A 15,753-nucleotide genomic window follows, 5' to 3' on the forward strand; every position below is an offset into this window, starting at 1 on the left:
ATAGTTGGGATAAAATCTTGGATTCCACCTCATACCCATAAATCTATAGATTCACGTTCTTAGTGTAAAATTATGAATCTCTAGATTTCATGAATCCAAGGATTTTCACAAACAAACAGGCCCCAAAAGAAAATTTGATAGAAGAAAAAGAAAGAAAATGCTCTAGTTAATCGACATAAAAATAGTGAATAATTTTACTATTTTAAAATATTAAAGGAGAAGAAGAAGCGATAAGAATTCGTTTTGGAGGGAATAAGTGGTAAAAACTTTGAGAGAGGAGTAAAAGAGTAAATATAAACTCAATAAGTATAGAAGAATTCTAAAAGAGAAAAAAGAAAAGAAGGGGAAAGATCATTTGAGAAAAATAAATAATTTTCACAATTTCACAGTTCCAACCAAAATGTAAAAAAAAAAACCCTGGAATCGTCCTCTCGTGACCGTCTCTCGACCCTCGACTCGTGACTCTCGTCGCTCGACTTCTCCTTCCTCGCTCGGGATCACTTTCAGCTTCTCCTTCCTTTGGTCGATCACGCTTAGGTTCTTTCTCTCTCTATCTGAATCAGGCTCTCAACCTTTGCGTCCGAACATACTCTCAGGTTTTTTTCTCTCTCGACATCTCTCTGAGCCACTTTATAAGCGGAATAGAAGGAGGCCGAAGGGTTCTGGCAAGAAACAGCAGCTGGATGCACTGGGTGCGTTAGAATTGTTCTTATTATTGATTCGTTTATTATCAATTTTACGAATTAAAAGTTTCCCCTGGTTTTCAAGTTGAAATCCCGAGTTCTGCTGTCATCGAAATGGCTTCGGTTTTGAAACTTGGCTTCCCATTAGTCGAATGGCTTGCTGCTAAAAAAATTTATTTTTTTAGATTCTCATTTTGTTTTATTTTTCTGTCAAAGGCTACAGAATTGGGTCCTTTGCTGTTGCTTCGTGTACTGTTGTTGCTGCTGTCTCACTTTTCATCGATTCCTTCTTACTGCTATAGTCAAAGACATCTCTTGTTTTCTGGTTTGTGATGACTGAATGTTTCTGTAAGGTTAAAATAGCTTCTTGATCAAGGAAATGCTGTTTATCACTGGCTAGTATTTGCTGCAACCACTATCTTCAGATTGTTAAATTCTGTATCCTTTGGCGGAAACATAAAACAAAATAGGATTTAACAACATTAAATTTTTGTTAGCAGCAATCCATTCCACTTATGGGAAGCCAAGTTTCAAAACTGAAGCCATCCTCGATGACTTCACAGAACTTTGTGTGTATCCCATTCTGTCATATAAAATCCCAGGATTTTCTTGTTGGGTTTAGTGTTCTCTAAGGTTTTGTGTGAATTAACTGATTTATCTTAAATTAAATGATGTGGATAAGCATTAAACCTACCATTTTGTTGCTTTTGCTGACTCTGGTTTTATTTGCCTCAATGCATGAAAGAGGTTTGGTGAAGAACCATATCCTCAGAGAGACCTTATAAGATCAGATGCCAATTGAAGTAAACATGGTTTTATAATGAAACATCATTTTTTTCTGGTAGTAATTTATGTACCTGTTCACGCTTAGGCTTAGTCCACCTTCTAGTTCCTTAGTTGATAGTCAGTATTGGTGATAATAAAGTGGAGTTGTGGCCAAACTTGTTTGGCAGAGGGGATGGGATGTTTATGAGTTTCAATCGTTAGACTGTATTGGGAAGTTACTTATGAAAGCACCAAGAATAGAGAGATGGGAAACAATATGAAGCTCCAACAGTGAGTCAACTTGGATTGTTAGGTCTCTCATTTTCTATTTGCATTTCCTGATAATTTTTTTTCCTCCTTTCCTGTTGACTTCAATAGTTTGGTTTCCTCAGTTTTTGAGGTGAAAGATTCTACTGAGTTAGCTTCATGTGTTTGATTTCTTTGTATGTGTAATTAAGTTGTGGTTTAATGCATATACAAAATCCAATGGGGTGAATTTAAATAGTTCACGATTTTCATCTGTTAACTGGAAGGATATAAAACATCAACTAACCTTTGGGACCCATATAGATCAGTTACAACTAACCTTTTGGACCCATATAGATCAGTTAAATCCATAAACCATAGTTAGAATGTTTCTTATTTTTGTGTCTACTCATGGTTTATTGAGCATACAACTGGAAGGCTACTCTTGCTGTAATCCAACATAATGAATGTATATACTCTTCAAAATATCATTTTGAACTTTACCCCAAAAAATCATTATGAATGCATTTGGACAAGTTTATCTTTGATATTATACTTTTTGTTTTCATAATAAAATAAATAAAATAAATAAAATAAATAAAATAAATAAAATAAATAAAATAAATAAAATAAATAAAATAAATAAAATAAATAAAATAAATAAAATAAATAATATAAAATACAGTAAAATAGGAGACCTAATGAAAATGTAGTGCTGCCTTCTAGTCTGCCTTTAAATGTTATTTATTTATTTATTAGTACTGCTAATTCAAAGGAGAGGAAAAAAAAAAAAAAAAAAAAAAAAAAAAAAGAAAAAAAGAGAGGAAGAAGGTTCACACAGAAAGGGGAAAAAATTAAGTGGAAAAACATGCTAAAAAATTAACCTCACAGCTTGCTGTAAGGGAGACCAATTTTGGTATACGAACCCAAACTAGTTATTGTCCTATTCATCTTCCTTGTCTTTGTTCCCATGGCTGGTGAGACTTGTTATAAGTCTTAATACCTGCTGCCTGCTTCCTATCTTTCCCTGTTAATTGCAATGGCGGACAGTCTCTATCCTCTGCTTCTTCGTCTCCGTCCACCTAATGGTTGCAGTGGCAGAAACTCTCCATTCGAGCTCTCTTCTTCGGCTCTGTTTAGCAAGCGAGTCGTTCTTCTCTGTCTCAATTGTAAGTTGTTTCTCAGCTTTATGATATCATTTACCTTTCTTTCTAATATCTGATTTCCTGAGTTCACGATTTGGAAAACAAACTCTATTCTTTTCCTTAGGTTTCTCTGTGTAATTGCCACTTCAAAATAATACGAGGAAGAAATAGAAGCTATAGGAAAATGGAATAGAAATGATATTTTTGAATCCTGAGAAAACTGACAATAAATATCTGGAGCCAAAAGATAGATTACTAGGAAATTCGGATGATTAACGTGGGAACTAAAAATTTAAATTTGAGCTTTATATGAGAAATTGGTTTGCTGACCTGCTACATGTAGGTGCTGCTTATTTTGATACTCCTCATGAGATCCTTCATATTGGACTATAAAAAAAAAGAGAATTCAAGAACAGAAGTAATATATGGTAAATTTTCTGAATTCAATTTATGGTTCTCTAAGTCCAACGTTTTTCTGAAGTTAGATTTTCTCAGAACCCCAAAACTAAGTTTGTTACTGTTTCCCAAGAGTTTACTGAATTCAGATTATGGCAAAGAAAGCTGAGATCAACTTTAGACTTTGAAAGACGACAATAAGAACATTTAGTTCGGTTGAGTCTATATCAAACCATATGATCATATCAGCCCATCTTGTCATTTAATTTATTAACAGTGCATTTAATCATTTGTATTGAGAAACTAGCAATTTTCTTGGATTGTCACACTGGAGATTAAGGTATGCTTTTGAGGTGTTTTTTTTAAGAATACATTGTGTTTGATGAGATACTCTAATTGATATTTTGATATGTTAAGAGATAATGTTATGAGATGTAATGGAGGACATTATAGTGTGTTTATTTTAGTTGTCTGGTTTCTTTTGGTAAAATCATTGTTTATATGCTATTAGATTGTTTATAAGGTGGTGAACATCTAACATTATGAATATATGCCCATATTTTTCTTAGAGTGTAGTTAGGGTACAATATGTCGGCGATATATCACCATGTCGATGGTAGGCTACATGAAATGATAGGACGACATCTATTTTTCCAAAATCGCCGATATATCGCCGAAAAATCAGCGACATATAGTAAATGGTCGATTTAGCTGAATTTCGTTGGATTTTTTAGGGATTTTTCATTCAATTTTTTCCATTTTAACCCTATTTTGCTCAAACTGCAAAGAAACTCCGAGGCCCAAAGTGATTTAAGACCTCTATAGGCTCTAGGGCGCTGCCCCCACACCCCTGCTTGGCCCTATGTTCGTGGGAAACAAAATGTGAAGCATGAGCCATACTCCACATAATTGGATAATGAATTGTAGACTTGAGTACTTGTCTTCACTAGTTGTGTACTTGTGTTTTCTTTGCATGTTTGCACTGGTTTATATGAGTTTCTAGACTTTCAGTTTTGCCCACATACAGCCGAGCATGTGCTGATCAGGACCTTTAGTTTAGGTAATGTTTTAGGCCAAAATAACGCTCCTAGTGTGTTTATTGCCCTCAAATTAGGCTGCACAACAAAATGAGGCCAAAATGACCTTAAATACCCCTTGAATTGGGGGTTGATTTTTCATTGACACCATCCAAATGTCGCTGAAATTTCACGGTGTCGGTGATGTCGACAGTCATCAACACCTGAAATGTCGGCGACATTTCGAACCTTGAGAGTAGTCATATGAAACATGTAGTATATCATTGCCATACACATTTTATTCACCGCATGTCGTATTATTTTTTGGAAATGTTTCAAGTAAATTTGTGGATATAGTTAATAATATGTATGATGGGATGGTTTAGTGACAAGTGTAAGAACGGTGGGAGGACAAGGTGGTGAGTTCCCAATTACAATTAGGCTACATCAAGGATCAATTTTCAGCCTATATTTTATTTATACTTATAATGGATGAATTAACCAAAGACATTCAAGATGAGGTTTCTTGGTGTATGCATTCTGCTAATGATGTTGTTTTGATAGATGAGACAAAAGTAGGGACTGATATCAAGTTAGAATCATGAAGAACAACTTTGGAATCTAAATGTTTAAACTAAGTAGAACAAAGATGGAATATCTGGTGTGTAACTTCGGTCATGATCAGGCAGATGATGAGGTGGTGAAACTTGATGAGAGGGAGATTCCACGCTGTGATTATTTTAAGTACTTTGGCTCAATCATCATAATAAACAAGGTGATATAGATGATGATATTTTCCAAAGAGTGAAAATAGGGTAGATAAAGTGGAGAGGTGCATCCAAGGTCTTGTGTGTTCGACGTATTTCTTTAAAGCTCAAAGAAAAATTCTTTAGGATCATTGTGTGACCAACTATGTTGTCTGGTGTAGAGTGTTGGGCTGTTAATAAGCATCATATAGATAAACATAGTGTAATAGAAATGATGATGCAAAGATAGATGACTGGCAAAACTAGGAAGGACAAGATAAGGAATCATCATATTAGAGCCAATCTAGTAGTAGCTCTGATAAATGATAAGCTACGAGAAAGTCGTTTGAGGTGGCACGACAACATTCAATGGAGGCCTATAAATGCCCTGTATGGAGAAGCGATTTAATCCATATTGAAGGAATTATAAGCACTATGGGAGGCCTAAGATAACCTTTAGAGATGTGGTGAGAAAGGAATTGCATAGCTTAGGCCTTGTATCTAGTATAGCCTCAAACGGAGCTGATTCGAAGGCAATAATCTGTGTAGCTGGCCCCATTTATTTGGTACAAGGCTTGTTGTTGTTGTATTGTTTAACCCATTTAATTTTCCATGCATATCTGTCCCCATTCTATTGCCATTCCAGAACTAAGATATAAACGATTTCTAATAACATTCCGCGGAATCATTTTCTCTATAAATCTATTTTACGGGAACAGAAAGTCAAAAAGCGTTTGATAAAATGCTTCGTTCTTCCAATCTTCAAAGAGCGAAATGAAATAATTTTTTGGTTGAAGAATAGGTTCTATAAGACATGCTGATGTGAACACAAATTGATCCCGCTAGGCCTAACCCTAAAGTGGGCCCGAGGCCCACCCAAGCAAGCTAGCCAAACCCTAGTACAGGCGTATTTTGGGCATTTAGGTCTACTTCACTGCTCGAATCTAGTTCCAGAATTTTTAGTAGAGTCCCAGTCTATTTAAATTTTTTTATTTGAGTTGTGATTGAGTTGGTTTCATTAGCTAAGTTGTAGATAAGATAAGACTTTTTTTCACAAGAAGAATTCCTATCTTTTAGGAGTTTGTTTTCGATTGCAGTTTGTCTTTATTAGTGGTTGTGATTTACTTAGGTAAGGAGTCTTTCTTTAAATAGGTCTCTTATAGTAAGTTAGTCTTTTATTTCAAGAAGAATTCCTTTAATTTAGGTGGTTGTTATTTGTTAATTAGTTGTAAAAGGGTCTCCTAACTTATAAAGGAAACCCTAGCTAAGTTGGTCTCAAAGTCTTAGTTGAGTTTGAGTCAAGTTCTTCTTTTGATGTATAGGCTATAAATAAGCCTCATTGCTCATTGTAATTCTTAAGACTGATTATTGAAGAGAATTGAGTTTGAGTAAAGGATCATGGTTCCTTGTTGAGGGGCCATGGTTGAGTAATGAAGAGTTTTGATAAGGATCAGCACCTCTATCAATATTTCCAGCATCTACAAGCATTCAAGCCATCTTCTTCAAGAGTTCCAGCGGTAAACAAGTAATAGCACCCCAGCCCCTTACCCTTCCTCCTAAGGCGATCGCAACCCATTCCCTCCCCTCTCCCCTCTTGTGCAAACCCTGGAAACCCACCCCACCCAATCACACCCCCTCCCAGCTTCTTCCCCACCCCCGACAGCAGCCTAAACCTGCTTCCCTACCCCCCATGACCGCCGCATTCCCTCTCTATCTGTTTCTTCTCCCTTCTGGCAGCAGGAATTTCCCTCCCCTGTTAAGTTTATAATCCCCCACCCCCTTTACCTCCCTTTTCCGTCTAATTGGATCGCCTCTTGTCCCCCATCCTATGCCCATGCTTAATTCCACTTAAAACCCCAAAAACCTAAGGCTTCGAAATTTCTGCACTTCTTCTTCATTAAAAATTTCTGCATTTCATCTTCAACCTGTAAACCTAAAGCCTAGCTCAACCTAAACCCTCACCCCACTCTAAACTCATCAAAAATAGATCTGAAAGTACAAAACAACAATCACAGTCCATTTTCCCATCTAGCCAACACCACAAAACCCTAGTTTTCAAATTCTTCTTGTTAAAATTCAGATCTGAATAAGAATTCTCTGCTGGAAGATTCTTGGCGGCCCTTAATTTTAGGGATAATCTTCAAAAACCCTAACCCTAAAACTTGGTTTTCATCTTGAGGTTCATGTCCTGATTTTGCCAAGAATGCCTATTTGGCAGTTTTGGGAACTGAACATCTGAACCGAACAATATGGGTGAACAAAGTTGAATTTCGGTTCCATATTTAGGGTTTAGGAACTGATATCATCCTCATGCTGCAAACCAAGGGTGCCTGTTTTTGAAGGGTTTAGAACATTGAATTGAACAATCTTGATAAACATAGTTGAGTTTTTGGTTCCATATTTAGGGTTTTGGAACTGAAATTGATTCTAAAGCTTACTAAATGTCAGATGCCTGTTGCCACCTCTCATCCTCCCTGAATTCTTTCTTTGTATTGGTTCCGATTCTTTAGATAACTATTTATGTTATTAGTTGTAACTGAAACTGTGGTGCATTGGCAGCATTGTTGCTGTGTCGGGAAATAGCACCAATGGCTCTGCATTGTGAAACCCCATTAATGTGATCAATTGCAGTTGTTTGAACATATTGTAAGGTTTCTCTTCTCCTTTTGTCTCATTGCTTCCAATCATTCTTATAGTTTAGGTGAATATTCAACTTTGATACGTTTTGGACTAATTCAATTCTTAGTCAGTATTTACACTTAGAAACACTGACTTGTGTAGGTCTGTCCCTTGGGCTTTCTAGCAACTGATGTTGGATTTTACTTAAAACTTGAAAACTGGGTGTCGTCCATGCTACAACATCAGCTTGAATTCCTCAAATCTAGCACAGTACATTGAACATAAAACCATCAGATTTGAGGAATGTACTGTGCTAGATTTGAGGGGGCTAAAGTGACGAGGGGGTGGTTTTATGTTTGCCTCCTCAAACCCCCTCGTCACTTTAGCCTCCTCAAATCTAGCACAGTACATTCCTCCCCTCTACTGAATTAAGCACAATGTTTGCACTATATCGCACAACAATCAACTAGCCTAAAAGGCTAAATTTGCTAGATTTAGCCTCCCCAGCCCCCTCAGAGGAAAACATCCCCACCCCTATCGCAAATACCCCTTGCCCCTTACCCTTTAATTTCCTTCCAGCCCTAGCCCCTCCCCCTTTCCCCCTCTTCCTCATGCCAGCCCATCCTACTCCCACTAGGAAACCCTCGATCCCAGCCCCTTTCAAGCTTCTTTCACCTCCATTAGGATCGCATGAGCCCTAGGAACAACCCCCTCTGTTATGTTTTCAAATCAGCCCTACTTCCCTAACTTTTTATCATCTTCTTTGTTGATATTCTGCAGAAATTTTGAAGTTCTTGAAAACTGATTCTGTTGAGTTCTGTTCTGTCAATTCCTAATCTGATTGGTAGAACATCAATAGAATTCAATTTCTGTGCAGCAGAACCAGCAAGGATTAGCCCTTACTTCCCCTCTGGCCGAACCCTCTAAAACCCTAAATCTGAATCCTGCAAACAACCTGAACCCTCTTCACATTTTGACCGACTTTGAAAGCGTGAAAAAACCATCTGGAATCCTAGAATTTAATCTTTATTTGCTGGAATTTCTTGGGTAACCATAAATCTAGGGAAATTACCTTGTTACCCCTAACTCTAGATCCTGGTTTACATCACCTAGTCATGTCAGAACTGGTGGACAACTAGCTGATATTTTCAGTCTCTCTAGGGATTGGGAGAATTGAGCATATTTGTAACAAGCTGGGTATGCTCAAAGTATGTGCTGCAACTTAAGGGGGGAGTGTTATAGAATGGGGTTCTCGCGATTGCACTGGCGTTTGCTAGTGCCTTAGATCCCAAGGGATTTTCTTGCCTTTTTTATGTTTATTTTGATATTTTGGCACCTATAATGCTGCCTCGTGTCCACATTAATGCAATATGATACAGCCTATCTTCTAGCTGCTGCTTCTCTTCCTGTCTCTCTTTCTCTTTCTTATCTTTGCTATTCATTTGACAATCAGTAAAAAACATAGACAAATGAACCTCATCCTGAAGGTCTCTATTTAATCATCAAGTGCAAATAAATAAGGGCTTAAAGCTGATCCTTGATATAACTCAGTTGTAATCAGGAGTTCACTATTTTGAAAGAATGCATCCTTCAAATAAGTTGTTAAATAAGTTGTTTGATAACTCCCTAGTTGGGATGCAGGAAGTGGTAACACATTTTCCATCTTCTAATTTTATGTGATTACGTCAGCTGAATTTATAGTTTTTTTAAGGGTTCTGTGTTCTTTTGTGGCTTATTGAATGTGCCTTTTTTCCTTCATACTTTTATCATTTTGCCCATTACTCTGGTCTGTCTTGTTCATCTTTTTGGTACCATACTACCTCACCCGCCAGTTTGAAAATTGATATGTTCCAGGTCCAGTTATGTGTACAGTAGCATAAGGAGCGCAGATAATTGGTTCTTCAAGGAGTACTGGCCTTAACCAAGTAATGTGGACGAATGTCTTCAAAATTGTATCCTTCTTATCTCTGTTCTTGCTTCTTTTGTTTGTATTGTATGCATTCTATCTGTACTCAGGATAGATACTTCTCTGCTTATCCCATGTTTGTACTGTGTGCATTCTGTATGTGCTAATTTGTTGGAAATGTGCACAGGGCGGCCTACATCACATTTCCTGGTTCCAGTTTCTACCTTTTGAATCTGATTTAAGCTCCTTGCCGGAGAAAAGGTCTGACCCTTTTCTGTAATTCTTGTATTATTTCTGTGAAGTTTCAATTTATGGGGAAGTTTAAAACCTGCTTTCCTTTGTGTTCTTCTAAATGTCTATCTCTCTCTCTCTCTCTCTCTCGCTTGCTCTAGTGTGAAAGCAGAATTGAAAGATGCTGCTACATCGTTGGTGCTTTCGTCTCATCTGCAGCTTCAGAAGGAAGGATTTCTTAGTACATGGACCAATTCCTTTGTTGGTCCCTGGGATCCATCTCAGGGGATGCACAACCCTGGTAAGTATTGTAATTATTGCTTTGGCATTTGACTTTTGCTTTGTTTGCTCTGTTTCTTGACTCTCCTGTGCAAACTATATAGATGAGAAAATCAAGCTCTGGCTTTTTCTTCCTGGACGTCATTCAGCCGTCACTGAATCTGCCCAGCCTGCCGTTTCCAGATTAAAAGGTAATTTATGATCACAAATTCACAACTTTATGTTTTTCCTTGCATGTCATATTCTATGGATAACATGTCTATGACTTATAATACTTTTGGTTATTTTCTTGACATTGATGTTGACCTTGGATGGTTTTTACATTTTCGTTTCCCTGGAAAGTTGTTGGATCTGGATTCTGGTTGGCCCCTGGTGACTCAGAAGAGGTTGCTACAGCATTGTCTCAGGCTCTAAGGAATTGTATAGAAAGGTTGTAACCATCTTCCTGTGATCTTTTTGATAATTTATTTGGTTGTTATATGATACATATTGGATTGTAATTTCAGGGCAATGAGAGGGATTTCTTATGTGAGATTTGGGGATGTATTCACAAGGTGCCATTCATTTTCACGGAGTGAAAACCTTTTCAGGTTTGTTAATGAATTACATTTTTTATTTTATTTTATTTAAATGTTGGAATGCTATATTATTCTACCCACTTTTGCATGGTTTTGTGATTCAGCATGCTGCTTTTGATAATCATTATGCATATGGACATCCATTGTTGTTCAGTGGAAAGAATACATATGTTGGGAACTATTATGTAATGTTCTAGGCCTTCGTATGTTGCTGTTGTCTTCTTGATAAAGAGCATTGTAGTTGGAGTTGAACCATGAAATACATGTCTCCATATGCAGCTCTCTTTTGCCTATTGGCAACTTCCTCTGTTGAAGCAAGGTCCCTCACAATTTAATGTGCCTACAGTAAAGTCCCTATCAGATACCCCTTATGTGGTGTGTAAGCCATATATTCAATACAGTCCGTCGTATTCTATCTACTTTCTTAGCATTGGATGTAATGATTTGCCATATTTTTTGGAGTCTATGGTACTTCCATTAGTGCTACATTTTTATAGTCAATCAAACTTCTCATTATTCTGTCAGCCTAGGAGTTGCATCTCTATGTTTCAAGATGCTTAGTTAGAAAATACTGAATTGTGAGATTTTCTAAATTTTCTGAGATTGAAGGTGCAACTTTTACTAATATTTAATTCACATACATGAAAGTTACATTCCTATTTTTGACGCTTTGTGTTGGAGCTTCACACTTAAGGTGTGATTGGACTGAATTTGTGGAACTGTCAAAAAGTGATCATTGAAACTAGGGTTTTGTCAGTGCTCTTTTGGATATCCTGACCCAACTGTTATTGAAGGAATGGTTTTCGTTTCCTTATCACACGTTTCTTATCTCATTGCTTCATTTATTTTTTAACTGCTCTTACTTATCCTTTTTTTTCTTAATTTTCCCTACTTTGCTCTGAAAGCTCCATATAGCTGGACCCATTTAATTGCAGTAAGGCTGAGCTGTGGTTATTAGTGATCCTGATGGTTAACACTCAAGGTCTTCTGCAGTCTGATTGGAATTAATGGAAGCTAAGGCCATTTTCATGTTCTATAAGTCCGCCATTCGTACTAACATGTTTTGAAGGGTCTGGAAAGAATTCATAGCCCCGGGGCTATTGGAAATTCTGAAGGTACTTAGAGGGGCCTTAGAGAGAATAAGCAAATGTACAGTTATGGCGCTATTTCCTTTTTTTGGATAGCAGTCCAGTTTCCTGAAAAATCCGTAGAGCACGAAAAGATAGGACTTGTCTTTCAGCAGGTCATCCTTGAATTTAGGAAAGCCAATCATATGTTGATATTTCTTTTATGACTTGGCTATCTCATTTGGAATTTTCAACAACAGTACAATAAGGGTCCATGTCCAGACTGTCTAAAAAAGTGCATCTGTTTCTTTCCCTCCCATTACTTGAAAAGGGATATCGGCATACCGCAAGGAGTAGCCACAACAAAAAAAGCTTTAGTACTGTAAGACTAATAAGGGTTTTTTTTTTTTGGTCAACAATAAGGGTTAACTTAGCCCTAATAAAGACTAATAAGGGTTAACTTAGCCCTAATAAACCCACACCGCAAAACTAGAAGAAAGAAGTGAAATTAGGAAGTAAGCAATTCTAAGCAAACCAGATGCTGGAGGAATTAAGCTCAAGTCTGATCAAAGACTAGCCTTGGTAGCGTGAGTGCCTCTTTCAATTCTGGTCCAATTCTGTGGTCAGAAGTGGAGATCTGACTTGGTCTTGAAAATAGAATGTAAATCAGAATCAGAAGGTGGGGCTGTATGCCAATCCCGCGTGCAGTGGAGGCTGAAACTGAGGTCTAGGGAAGGCCCTGGCAGCCTGGCTGCAGTTAACCCTCTGAATCAAAGTCAATTCTGACCAGCTGTTGCTGAGATATGGGAACAGATTCCAAACAAAATAGGAAGTGTCTGGAGATCCTGCAAATTAGGGGGAGTTCTGGACTCCTAGTCAGGATCTAGTTATAGCCTTGGGTTGTAAGACTTGCTGACTCGGTCCTCCAATCCTCTGCTGAAACATACAGGTTGCAGAGAATCCATGGCTTGAAATTTGCAGGAGCAACTGGGTAAAACTGCAGATCACCAGGTGCTTCAGAGGTGCCTCAGGTTGCATAACATCAGAAACTATTAAGAACTTGACAGAGGCTTGATTTAGATGTTCAGAGTATATTCTTCGAGTGCTTATTGCACTCAAAGAAACAGTGCAGCAGTACCAATCAAGTACGGATGGTGAGGAGGAGAAAAATTGAAGAGGAGGGGTTGGAAGATGTGGTTTCTTGACCCTGGGTCTCTCACCCATAGCTATCCAGCTATTGAGACAAATTTCTACTCATAATTGAGTGCTAGAGGCCTCTAAATTCCATTCATCAATTTGTTGTCTTACCAATAGGAATAAGGGGCTCTGCCTATTTAATGAAGTAGGGTAGCTTACAAGGTTAAAATAATTTAAAGCAGGATCTACTCCTACCACAGGCATATCTTTTCTTATTAGAGTAGTAGTAGGAAACTTACTTGTACCCATCTAAATTGTCTCAAACGTGTAATACTACATTGTTATCCCATTCCATACATAGCCTCCAAATCTTAGCGGAAATAGAGCACTGAAAACCCCCTAATTGAGAGACCCTTGTCGGTGCTCTCTGCCTTGCATGACCAAAGAACTTGCAACTATCATTATACCTAGCTGTAGGAAGCCAATGCTAGGTTCATCACATTAGTTTCTCACCCTTATCTCGATCGTGCGAGGAGGGGAGACTGAGTGGTCTTCCTCTCTCCCTTAACCCCTGCTTTCTCCGATGACCTCTGCCACCAACACCGCCCCGCCCCTTCATCCTCATCATAATAGACCTCAGACTCCTTTTTATTCCCTACCTCTCATAGGGCTTCTCAATCTGTGCTCTCTGCCTTCCGTTAGCTATTGAACTTAGTGTTGGATAGTAAGGACCTTTGCCTTAGTTGGACAATTTTGGGGAGCCCGTCCCTCCTTCAATGTGGTAGAGGCATCCCTCACCAAGCAATGTGAGACCTAGGAAGGCCTTGATGTCTTCCTCCTCAACAATGATCTCTTCCTTTTCAAGTTTGCTTCCTTAGCTGCAAAAGAAGTCGCATTGGAAGGAGCCCCCCAGCATGTGGGAAACAAACCCATCCTCTTACGCCAATAGGAACCTTCAATCAAGGGCAGAGTCAAGATTTAACATCGGGAGGGGTCGAATGATAATTACGAAGTTTCTACCATTGGGTCAAGTGCTGGTATTTCACACATTGAAAATGGACCAGAAGGGTATCCTTTAAAAAATTTCAAAAGATTAGGGGGAAAAGAGAGATTTTCATTGTTTTTTGGGGGGGGGGGGGGATGCCCCCTCTGGCCCCAAGGGAGCTCTGCCCTGCCTTCGACCATGCTTCATCAAGTAGATTGTACTATCATAGTTTACTCCATCTATGGGTCACTCTTCCCAATCTTCCCCTTGAGTTAGAATAAGGAGCGTTTCAGTCGAATTGGATTTGTATTGGGAACCCCCCACAGATTTGATGCCTGCACCCTGAGGATGGAGATGCTCTCTTATGCTAGAATTTGCGTGGACATCCCCGTTAATCGCTTGCTTGGCTTCACTGTCTACAGTGAAGATGAATCAGACTACGTCCTCATGCAGTGATAAAATACGGATGGCTTTCCCCCATTTTGATAGCTGCAAACTCTTTTGATACTCGCTTGAGTCTTGCATTGGAGGTCATTCCAAGTCTTCTTCCACCCCCCATGATTTGATTGCAGATTCTTCCACCTTCGTCACTTTTACCATCGGAAGTCTCACGTCTTTCTTTGCCATTGGAAAGCAGAACCGCTGTGGTAAATTGCGCCGCTATTGGAACCCAATTGCGGGAAGTCGACACCAGGGTCGTCGTTAACAACCCTTCCTTTTTTTCTAGTCTCCCTTAGTCGACGTTGAAAATGCTACTTCTCCTGTCACCAGTGGCCTCCCTCGGTCAATTCCTGCTACTGCTGAAGGTGCTGCGTCCCTTGTCAGCTCAAAGTTCACCCAGCTGCCAGCTGCTAACCCTGTGCTGCGGTTTCTTTTTCCTTTTTCCCCACTCTGCCCCATGGGCGCCCCTCTCCCCCCCAAAAAAAAAAAAAAAAAAAAAAAAACTCTCCCTCTCTTCCCCCCTGTGTCTCTCCCTTTGTCTTCCGTGGGCGCAACTCCATCTTTATGGGCTGATCCTTTCCCCTCCTAAGTTGGCCCAACCATTCAATTCCCACCCTTTTCTGCCCCTCCCCACCCAACCCTTGTCTTCTTCCCTACATTTTTTCTTGTGTTGGAAGTGTCCCTCTGGCACGCTCTCTATCCTCCCCACCCTCCCTCCCTCTTACCGTCCTCTCCCCTAAGGCTCACCCTCCACCGCTCTACCCACCTTCCCCCTCTTCCCTAGTCCAAGCCCATTTCTCCTTTAACCCATTCCCTTCCCCATTCCTCATTTCCATTTTAGCCCACCCCCTGCTTCAGCCCACCTCTACTCCCGACCGTCCCCCTCCCCCCGCTTCTTTTCTCGGTCCATCCCTTCTCGATTCTTCTCTTCACCCCTGTCGCGCCCAACCTCTCCCTCTTCCCTCTCCTTCTCCCCTCCATACAGCCCTCCCTGGCTCTCCTCTCTCCTTGGATCTTACGCCACTCCCCCTTGTTCCCAACCCCTTCCTCCATCTCTTGCCCTCCCCCTCCAATCCACCCTCATACCCCATTTGAATTTCTAGCTATCTCAAGAGCCTAGCTAGCCCTTTCTCCTTGTCATGTTCCCCTCCCCCTTCCGTTCAACCCTTTACACCCTATGTGATAGTGAGACCCTTGAGGAAGCCTGAGATTGAAGTCCCCTTCACATTGCACGCCTTTGAGTCTGATGGTTCTAGGAGAAGGAACCATGCTACTAAGGGGCAGCACCAAGCCGGCGGAGATTTCATTGTTGACTACAATTCTTATAGGAAGAAAAAGAAAAAGAATAGTTCTTAAAATTTGGTCTCAATGTTTTGAACTTGTTTTGTGCTTCTAGTGTTGTAGAAAGTCTTGGTGTGCTTTTGCTGGGCTCTGCCCTTGTCTCTTCTTGTATTCTTTGTTGCCCCCTTCTTCTTTCCTTTGGTGATGAATATTTTCTTCAGCTGGAAAAAAG

General features: G+C 39.4%; 1 protein-coding gene across 2 annotated transcripts in view; it reads left to right on the top strand.

Annotated features, from left to right (window-relative positions):
• The first annotated feature begins 401 nt into the window (after window positions 1-401).
• The window catches only part of GCT (RNA polymerase II transcription mediator), a 68,217-nt gene continuing 52,865 nt past the window's right edge, over window positions 402-15,753 (top strand). The window contains exons 1-8 of one of the 2 annotated variants that reach the window (XM_089154806.1): window positions 402-692; window positions 7,557-7,643; window positions 9,471-9,568; window positions 9,710-9,783; window positions 9,915-10,054; window positions 10,137-10,223; window positions 10,375-10,462; window positions 10,539-10,622. In XM_089154806.1, the coding sequence (XP_089010932.1) occupies window positions 9,545-9,568; window positions 9,710-9,783; window positions 9,915-10,054; window positions 10,137-10,223; window positions 10,375-10,462; window positions 10,539-10,622 (497 nt within the window). In that variant the 5' untranslated portion in view covers window positions 402-692; window positions 7,557-7,643; window positions 9,471-9,544. The remainder of the gene's footprint in view (window positions 693-7,556; window positions 7,644-9,470; window positions 9,569-9,709; window positions 9,784-9,914; window positions 10,055-10,136; window positions 10,224-10,374; window positions 10,463-10,538; window positions 10,623-15,753) is intronic. The other variant, XM_089154805.1, reaches the window with a different exon arrangement.

Source organism: Hakea prostrata, chromosome 5 (genome assembly GCF_041222555.1).
Source record: "Hakea prostrata isolate BN-2017 chromosome 5, UWA_Hpros_2, whole genome shotgun sequence".
NCBI lineage: Eukaryota > Viridiplantae > Streptophyta > Magnoliopsida > Proteales > Proteaceae > Hakea > Hakea prostrata.